Source organism: Herpailurus yagouaroundi, unplaced genomic scaffold, assembly GCF_014898765.1.
Source record: "Herpailurus yagouaroundi ecotype Mexico unplaced genomic scaffold, PumYag 67700, whole genome shotgun sequence".
NCBI classification, from domain to species: domain Eukaryota; kingdom Metazoa; phylum Chordata; class Mammalia; order Carnivora; family Felidae; genus Herpailurus; species Herpailurus yagouaroundi.
Genome location: NW_024420499.1, coordinates 4,935,399 through 4,945,315, shown reverse-complemented (window position 1 = coordinate 4,945,315; position 9,917 = coordinate 4,935,399). Strand labels below are relative to the sequence as shown.

Sequence of the window (9,917 nt, the reverse complement as noted above, 5' to 3'; positions counted from 1 at the left end):
CGGGGGTGGAGCTGGGGGCTCGGGGGTGGACCCGGGGGCGGGAGGCTGGCCCGGGACGGCGCTAAATTGGCTGGAGGGGCCCGTCGGCGGCGAAGTTGCTAGCTGGGGGCAGAGACGGCCACGCGGTTGCAGGAGTAAGAGATCCCCCTGTGGCGAGTGCGTGAGACGAGGAGTCCGGCGTCCCTGCCATCCCCGTCGCCCTCCCCGCCTGCCCGGCCCCGCTAGCTCCTCTCCTGGCCTCCGCGTGTCCCCTCGCTCTCACCCCCGCCGCTCCCCGGTTGGCTCCCGCGGCACTGCCGGGTCCCCTCGGCCCTCGCCGTGACCCTCCCGGCCTCCGGCTTCCCCTGACCCTTGCTTGCTTCGCCATTGCCCCTGTTCCCTTTTCTGCCCTCGCTAGTCACCCCGCCCCGCTTCGTAATTCCCGATGCAATTGCCTCTTTGAGACCTTTTTTTTTTTTTTTTCCTCTCCTTCCTTTTAGATTGGCCAACGGCTCCTTTCAACCCTGCCTCGTTGGTGGCCACTGGAGAAGCGCGGGGGGCTCCCCAGACAGCCGTGGGGACAAGTTAGAGCCAGCACTTGACCCCGGGCCTCGCGTGTAGCTTCCCTTCCCCTGCTCTAGGTGCCCCGGTGTCTGGAGGGGGGTGCGGGTGCGGGGGTGTGCCCTCCGGTACCGGTCCCAGCACCCGGGCAACCCTCTGGGCTTGTGTTCCATCTCACTCTTGCATCCTGCACGGTGGTCGAGGGGAACCACTTGGCATCATGTCCCGGTATAGCTACCAAAGTCTCCTGGACTGGCTCTATGGGGGCGTGGACCCCAGCTTTGCAGGCAATGGGGGCCCCGACTGTGCTGCCTTCCTCTCTTGGCAGCAGCGGCTGCTGGAAAGTGTGGTGGTCCTGACCCTGGCCCTGTTGGAGATCCTGGTGGCCCTGCGGCACATCCTGAGGCAGACGAAGGAGGACGGTAGGGGTGGCCGTGGCTGCCAGCCAGAGCAGGTGACCCAGCGGCCAGAGGAAGGCAAGGAGAGCCTGAGCAAGAATCTGCTCTTAGTAGCCCTGTGCCTGACCTTCGGGGTGGAGGTGGGCTTTAAGTTCGCCACCAAGACCGTCATCTACCTGCTCAACCCTTGTCACCTGGTCACCATGATGCATGTGAGTGTGTTGACTTTTTCCCTGGCAGCCCTAGTGATAAGAGTCCTTTGTGTGCTCAGGACACTCGGAAGTGTAGAGCACTTCATCTTGCGGGAAGCGGGACCCTTAAAAATGATTTTCCAAGAGTGGCTGTTTTTGTGCGGGTTCCACATTTGGCTTTCTTTCACCTTTGCACAATGCGTCAGCCCCACAGTGGAGGTGAGGGATGTAGTGACAGAGCCCTGGGAACCACTGGCACTCTGGTAGGCTGTCCCTCCCCTCCCAGCCCTACCCTGGGCTTTCACAAGCAGGACGTCTAGCCCCAGCCAGGTGTCCTTTCTGAATCACATCTGGGGACCATGGCCTGCCCCCATCCCCTCTGCGGCAGTGAATTTCCCAGAGGTCTGACGACACCCTTTCCTGGAGGTGGTCAGATAAGGTTCCTTGTCTCCACTGTGGTACTTTGGGGATATACTTCTATGGGTTTCTCTTCATGACTCTTTTTTCATTGGGGAGTTTCATGCTCTTAAGGCGAGGTCTGCCTTTCAGTTCTGAGGTGTGCATTGGAGCAGCACCAAGCTCCTACTAAGCGCCCTCTGAAACAGGCCCCAGGCCGACTCCTGAACTTCCGGGCTGGTGCTCTCTATCCACGGTGAGAGCGTATTTATTTTTTGCAAACCTCTCCATCTTATCACTCTTCTTCTGTTTCCTGTGGTCGTGGTCCAGGGTGCTCAGAGAGCTGATTTCTTTACCTCCCATTAGCGGTGCTAAGAAAAACAAATGGGATTGAAAAGGAGAGTTGCCAGATACATAAAAATAATCTGGGTGAGGCCCAAGAGTGAGAGTCTTTCTGTACTCAGCCTTTGTGGAGAGATGTTCTAAAACTATAAAATCACGGAGGAGGAGGAAGAGGAGAGAAGGGAAAAAAAATCTTTATTTTAGATTTCGGGCTGTGAAAAACCTGGTGTGTTTTATTCAGGGACAGTTTTGAAACCTGTCATTAGCATCTTTATTGCTTTTATATTTGTAGAAGGTTGTTCTCCGGAGACTTGTGACAACCCTGTGTGGGGCAGGAGGTTGAGATTATTATCTTGGTTTTACAGGCCTGGTGGGGCCCAGGGACCAGGGATGGGAGGTTGCTTGCCCACAGCCAAAAGACGAATTAGCGTCTGGGTTGGAAAAGTCGCCTACCCTCCTTGGGGTTGCAAGCTGTCAGTGGTGACTGGGAGGTCTCAGGGGGAGGCCTGGGCTGATCATGGCGCCGCCTCCTTGTGGCTCCGAGGCTCTGGAGTGCCTAGCGCTTGCTCCTTCTGTGTTCTAGGCCCTCCTTCGATTGCAGGTTCCTGGCCTCAGTTTCCCAATCTGTAAAATGTGGCGAATGGCCTCCAGCCCCTTCCTGTCTTTGCAGAGGTGGCAAGGGGGGTGTGGATAGCTGTGTGGCTGTCAGCATCCAGTGGGGCTGGAGGGCGGCCTTTTTTTTTTTTTTTTTTTTTTAAGACAGGGCTTCTTGGGATGTAATGCCGTACACAGGAAGCCCAGGGCTCTCCTAGCTAGCCCTTCTGTGTAAATTTGAGCCCAGTCCTCTTTCTTTCTTTTTTTAATGAATGGGCTTTTTGTTAATGAGAGGAAACAACGCATCTCAGCCGCTGCTGTGGGAGGTTCTTGGGACAGGAGTGCTTTTTTTGGATGGCAGGTGGTGAGGGTCAGAGGGTGCCTCTCCTACAAAGGGGTCTTGAGGCCTCTGGCAGCCACATATCTAGAAGGTCAACAAAGGACCAAATTTAGCCTGACTGGGGCTGCAACTGGTGTGATGACATCAAACCTGGCAGCACTGTGGTGTTGAGTGGAAGGGTTTTTAGAAGCTTTTAGAAGACTGTAGAGACTTTGTTCTGACATTATTCAGTTGTGTGACTTTGAGGAAAAATAACTTCTTGGGCCTCAGTTTACCCATCTGCCAAATGACACAGAGCTGCATGCCTAGCTCTGGACACTCAGCGTTCTGTGATTCTCTTCTCCTCAAGTAGTGGCCAGGGATGCAACAGAGTGCTATTCTAGAAATGCTTTTTGGCTTCCTTGTGTGGAAAAAGGAACCTCATTTCTTCTTTGCTGAGGTCAGATGGCCTTGTTCGTCTTCGGCTTCCTGTATGTTCCCAGTAAAGTCAACCTGACCTGGCCACCCTTGGGCACATGCGTAGATGATGATGGCACTTGGGGCTGGTTGCTGCGGAGGGATGCATGCTTGGGTGGGGGCGGGGAACTGTGGACTGATTCCTGTCTGTCACCTATGCTTTTTATTGTCCTGTGCTTAGCTTAGACTCAAGCTGTAGGACAGGGGGCAAGAGAACAGAGTCATGCTGAGGAATTCTTGACTCTGACCAGGATTGTTCTCCTATGCTCTTTACTCCTATCCCTGCTTTGTGTCATTTAAATTAGTAGCCTCAGGCCTGCTGTGGGACCCAGCCTTTGGTCAGTCCCACATCCCATACCCTACCTATGGCTCTTTCTGGGAAGCAGGAAAGTATGGATTTTTCAGTTAGTGGGAGTCCTTAGAAAACTCCACAACAGATGGTTGGAAACCGTTTTCTGACTTGAGTGCAGCAAGGGCTAATGATAGCCAGTGTGGTTAATAATACCTTACACTTACCTGGCACTTTACTGCTTATAAGGCACTTTCACGTGCATTATCTTATTTAGGCTTATGATAGGTTAGCGTGGGCCTGGAAAAAGATGTTAAAACGTTTCCTGTGACTGTATATTCCAAAGGGGAGATGTTGAGTACAGAGAAATGCTTTGGCAAGTGAACATTCTGTGGAGTTCAGAGGTCCCGAAAAGGAAAGGGACACATTGACTGAAATGAAAGGGACAGCTTAGCAGAAAATATTTCTGGTGTGTTTCTCCCCACAGGATGACTCAATTTTGGCTTCATAGAAAGGCCTTGTTCCTCTGAGTCCATGTAAGTTTATAACAAGGACAGTATTGCTTTAGGCCAGGAAGTGGAAGAGTTGGAGGGAAATTGGTTAGCTTCCCCATTTCCCATTTTTCAGTCTGTAAAATATTTATTCCCAAGGCCTTTTTAAACAACCCCTCATCATAGCCATGCTGCTCTTGGGTGGCTGCCAGCATTAGAAGCATAACGAAGGGCAGTTCTTGTGTCTGAGCTCTGTTCTTGATTAATATTCCTGCTGTCCGGTTTCTTTTTGGTCTCCTCTGATTTCTCAGAGGCCCTGGGACCGTGGGTGATCATGGTTTGTGTGACTGAAGCACAACCATCTCCCATATCCCTTCAGCCGGAGTGCGAGAGGGTTGTCAGGATTCATAAGCCCCAAGACTCACGCGCCATTGATAAGCCTTGGTGAAGATCTGTGGTGTCTGCCAATAAGTATTTCTTCGAGCATGGCTAGTCCCTTCATGCATGTTATTCTTGCAGGTATGGGTGACAGGCAGTGAATTTACTCAGCGATTATGCTATGTACCAAAAATCACCCGGCAAGTTCACGGCAGAGGTAGCTTTAAGACTGAGCCGCTGCGGTGGGAATTGAGGCTTAAGGAGAAAGAGATTCTCGTAGCTGTTTACATCCTAAAGTCTGCAGTTTCTCAGCAGAAGGGTTAAAATGCTCGCCAGTTGGACCAGTTCTGTCTGTACAGACTGGTGTTCTTAAATTAGTGGCCCTTCATCTCCCTTGCGTGCGGTTATATTGTCTGTGTCTTAGGTACGTAACAAAAAGACCCCATTTTGGATGGCTTTTCTAATTGTCCAGTTCCTGTCGGTTCTGGACGTGTCTGTGTCCAGCATCTGATTGGGCAATGAACTCAGTGGGGTACAACATATGGCTATGCACATAAGGCAGGCTGGATCCGGGCTGGACATTTGCCAAATTAATAATCGATGCCATAGACCCCAGAGTCCCACGCCAATGTTTTTTTTCTTTTTTAATGTTTATTTTTGAGATGGAGAGCATGAGTGGGGGAGGGGCAGGGAGCAAGAGAAGGAGATGGAATTCCCAAGCAGGTTCTGTGCTGTCAGTGCAGAGCCCTTTGTGGGCCTCAAACCCCACGAGTCGTGAGATCATGACCTGAGCCCAAAACAAGATTTTTGTCCCTTTTGCTTAACTGACTGAGCTACCTGGGTGCCGCCAAGCCAGTGGTTTTTGGCCAGTAGTTTTTTCTTAACGTTTATTTATTTTTGAGAGAGAGAGAGAGAGAGAGAGAGCACGCGCGGGCAAGCGGGGGTGGGGACAGAGGATCTGAAGCAGGCTCCTGCTAACAGCAGCAGGACGATGCGGGGCTCAAACTCACGAACCATGAGATCATGACCTGAACTGAAGTTGGATGCTCAACTGACTGAGCCACCCAGGTGCCCCTTAGCCAGTAGCTCTGACTGAGTCCCATCCTTTTTTAGGGTTAACATTGCTATTGATTCCCTGTCTTTATACTATATTAGAAATCTCATTTCCACCAAATCCGGCTTGCCTGCTTTTGCTTCACTGTTTGATTTTCCTACTTCCTCGCCGCAAATGTAAGAATGGCACATCTTCAAAACATTCCTGAGCTTTTTCTGACACCTTTTGGAACTAACTGAATAAACAGTGGTGTGTTCCGTTCACCCTGTGATGGATTTGCTTTAGAGAAAACCTGATGGATTTGAGAAGTAGGCTTTTTAGCCCCCCCTCCTCCCACCTCCTTGACTTCAGACCAGCCACACCTCCTCATCCCCATCTGGTGTCTGGAGTACTGATAACTGCCCCTCCTTGGAATTGACGTTGGTGGGTAATGGGTACAATGAGGGATCCAGCCATCTGCTGACAGCTTATCAGATGGACTGGGTCCTGTGTCATCAGTCCAGGGGGACACAAGAGGATGATGTTTATATGGGCCTCAGCAGTGAGGCATGACATTCCTTTTTAGTTTGTTTTATTTTTTTCCCCCGAGGAAATTTGCAGAGAATTTTTCCATCTTCCATTGTTATCGTCTTTTGGGGGTGTCCATTATTAAGAGAAGTCGTGTGTGGATTGTTGTGTCCCACAACCCACAGACCACCCTAGGACTTAACACTGACGCTAGTTTTGCTCATGGCTTGCTGTGGGGACCCGAGCAAATTATTTCACCTTCTCCTGTCTCTGTCTTCTCCGTGAAATGGGCCATGTGGAAAACAAAGCATTTTAATCCTCTAAGTAACTGTGTGGTCACTTAAACAGAGAAGCTGGGTAGAGCTGATCAGAGCTGGCACGTGACCAATGTATTTTCACCTCAAGTCAGAAACTGACAAACCTCTGCTCCTTAGCAACTTTTTTGCTAGCTTTTGGAATTCATCCCCTGAGCATTTCTGTGACTCTTCTCTGGCTCCTAGTCCTTGCTTGTATACCTTTCTCATGTATAGCCCGTGACTGGGCCCAGTCTATACCTGCCAACATAACCCAGCATGGTGCTCGCTTTTAAGAAACAGTGTGTTGCTGGCACCTACTCACGGGATGATCCACAGGCTCCCTGGATTGTTTTCAAACTTAAAAAAAAAAAACAAAACACACATTTATTTATTTATTTTGAGAGAGAGAGCGAGCGACTGAGTGCAGGGAAGGGGCAGAGAGAGGGAGACAGAATCCTAAGCAGGCTCCACACTGTCAGCACAGATCCCAATGTGGGGCTCAAACTCACAAACCGTGAGATCAGGACCTGAGCCAAAATCAAGAGTTGGATGCTTAACTGACTGAGCCACCCAGACGCCCCTCCCTGGATTTTTGTCCCTTTTGCCATACCTGGGCCACCTTTGTCATCGTTGTCTTCATAGGATTTGTTGTCTGTTCCTCCCCACTGTAGATCGTCCTGAAGATCTTTCCAGATGACCCTGAGCGACTCCAGTTATTCCAGTCATTCTGGTAACACCTTTTGTCATCCTTTCTCAACCCTCTGAACATTCCTCAGATGATTTGGCTCATTAACGTATACTTTTGTATATTTGTAGGTAATTCTGCATTTGGCTGGGTCACTTTTTTTTTTTGTGCGTGTGTGTGTTTGTTCAGTCTCCACCGTTAGCGTGAGCATATATATATTTTTTTAACGGAAGGGGTCAGTGTTATTTTTTTTTCTCCTTTGTAACTCTCTACACAGCTTAATACAATACCATACACGTACATTGGTTGTTCAGCGTGTACCTGGATAATGCTGACTGCCCGATGGACAGAGCCAACTTTCTCCTCTGTGTTTTTGTTGGCCTCCAGTGGCCCTGCCTGTGTTCCTTTGAGGCCTGATGGGCATGGTTCCTGTGTCTCTTGTGCCCATTAGGAGAATCTCCTGTCCGTTTTTTGAAATAGCCAGAGGAGAGAGGTGGTCAGGGCTCTAGCTCACACATCTTTCTTGTTGCATTTCCATCACAAAGAGCCAGTGATTAGTGCTGCAGCCTGCTCTCTGCCCAGAGTCTCTGCTCACTTTCATCCCAGTGAGGAAATTATGCTGTTGGATCTTGGTCTTAATCCCTCGGCAGACATCTGGACAGGCCTACTTCTTTTCCTTCCTTAATATCGCATAAATTAAAGAAATGTTATTAGGCTAGTGATTCACTTTGCATCTCTTTCTGCATGTTTCAGTGGTAGCTCATTGTCATCATGCCTCATCAAAATGCCCTCGGTGAGAAGAGCCAGATTTGTAAACTTCTCTTGGCCTTTTGTATCTTTTTTTTTTTTTTTGTGCTTGAATTGTGTTTTCAGCTTTATTGAGGTAATATAGCTGTAAGATACTTAAAGTGTGCAACATGATGGTTTGACATACACATACATTGTGAAAGGGTTCCACTCATCAAGTTACTGTATTCATGGTGTTACGTATCTTTTGTTAAATTGAGAATATCTCGTCCCGGGTGTCCCTCTTCTGCCAGTAACTGGCAGTGTGGACATGAAGAAACTGTGGGTGTGGAGAGAAAGGATTCTCGAACTTTCGTTGTGAAAAATGACCTTGGAAACTTGGTGTAGTGCAGATCCCTGGCTCTCTACGTGGAGTCTGAGTAGGTGGAGGGCAGTGATGGGACTCTGCATTTATTACATGCTCCCTCGTAATTCTGATGTTGGTGAGCCTTGAACCCCACTTTGAGAGACATTATCTAGTAGCTAAAGTATTAGGTAGCACGTTGGTTCAAAAGCTCATCCTGACTGGCGTGAATCTGGGTGGCCTGTGGGCAGGGCATTGAACCTTCTGGCAGTGCCTCAGTGTTTATGTAGGTGTTAAATAATGTGGCTGCGATTAAAAGTGTGAAGGCCCCAAGTTACTGTGAGGTACATTTTAAGTTAGCTTCAGCATTCCAGTGGCTTCTTTGGTGACTGGGAGTTATGTCACTGAAGTAAGTATTTCAGCCAGGCCTCCATCACCTTCTGGTCCTCCCTCCCTGCCAGTCTCTAAGATCTTTGGAAACTAAGGGGAGTTTCCAAAGAGTTACTGCATGCTAATTCTGTTTGCAGGACACTTGTTTCATTTTATTTATTTATTTATTTATTTATTTTTTAATTTTTTTTTACGTTTATTTATTTTTGAGACAGAGAGAGAGCATGAACAGGGGAGGGTCAGAGAGAGGGAGACACAGAATCTGAAACAGGCTCCAGGCTCTGAGCTGTCAGCACAGAGCCCGATGCGGGGCTCGAACTCACGGAGTGCGAGATCATGACCTGAGCCGAAGTCGGTTGCCCAACCGACTGAGCCACCCAGGTGCCCCAGTTTCATTTTATTTTTGAGAGAGAGAGCGTGAGCAGGGGACAGACAGAAGGGCAGAGAGGATCCGAAGCGGGTTGCATGCAGACAGCAGACAGCCTGACGCGGGGTTTAGACTCACAAACTGCGAGATCATGACTTGAGCTGAAGTCAGATGCTCAACTGGCTGAGCCATCCAGGCACCCCACATTCAGCAGCTATTTATCCAAGGATTCAGAGATGAATACGAAACATTCTTTCCCCTCGTGTCACTCGCTTGAGATGAGACAGACAAGATCAACGAAATTACAGTGTGACATTTACAGTAACATTTGAACAAGACATAGGGCCCAGAGGGTCTTTTTTTTGTTAACCTAGTGCAATGAAGGAAAGCCTTCTAGAAGAGGAGACATTTGAGCTGGCTCACGAAAGAGACCCATCAGCTGCGGGAGAGCAGGGACTCTTGTTTGTCTGGTTTTCTTTTCTAGTGCCTCTATCAGGGCCTGGCTCATAGTAGGTGCTCAATGAGCTGGGCATTGTAGGAAGGAATGGAATTCTAGGCATTAGGGAACAATATATGCAAAGCATAAGAAAGCTTCACAACTATAACCGGGAGTCATTCGCATATTACTGTCAGGGATAGATTTCGTCTCTTTTCTCCCTTGGCAAACCAAATAAAACTCCAGAAATGCTCTGTCATTTCTGCGCTGCTGATAGCCAACTGCAGTTGCCCATCAGTGCTCAGTCGGGGGTTCGTGAGCTAGAGCATTGTGTTCTCTGTGCTGTCCCAAGGAGGGCCCATGCTGTCAAGGACAGACAACAAAGAACATTGATGAGAGCGAGAAGGTATTAAGTACAGGAAATGAGATAGCAGGCATCCCACCTGCGACCAGAAGATTTTTAGTGTCTCATGCGATGCTGTCCTGCTACCTTTCTTTTTCCTGTTCCTTCGCCCCTGCTTCCAAGTCTGTCCCCCAGCCCAGCCTATCCAAGCTTGCCCCCTTCCAGAATAATCCAGGCTCCAATGCAATGCCTTCTAGCATCCAAAATGACCATTCTGTCAGAGGCGGTGATAGCCATGAGGGAATTAGGAAGAAAGCTGTTCTGGTATGAAGAG

The 9,917-nt window shown here is 49.2% G+C and overlaps 1 protein-coding gene across 2 annotated transcripts in view; it reads left to right on the top strand.

Annotated features, from left to right (window-relative positions):
- Window positions 1–44: 44 nt before the first annotated feature.
- The window catches only part of TMEM164 (transmembrane protein 164), a 163,042-nt gene continuing 153,169 nt past the window's right edge, over window positions 45–9,917 (top strand). The window contains exons 1-2 of one of the 2 annotated variants that reach the window (XM_040468507.1): window positions 45–156; window positions 480–1,150. In XM_040468507.1, the coding sequence (XP_040324441.1) occupies window positions 761–1,150 (390 nt within the window). In that variant the 5' untranslated portion in view covers window positions 45–156; window positions 480–760. The remainder of the gene's footprint in view (window positions 157–479; window positions 1,151–9,917) is intronic. The other variant, XM_040468509.1, reaches the window with a different exon arrangement.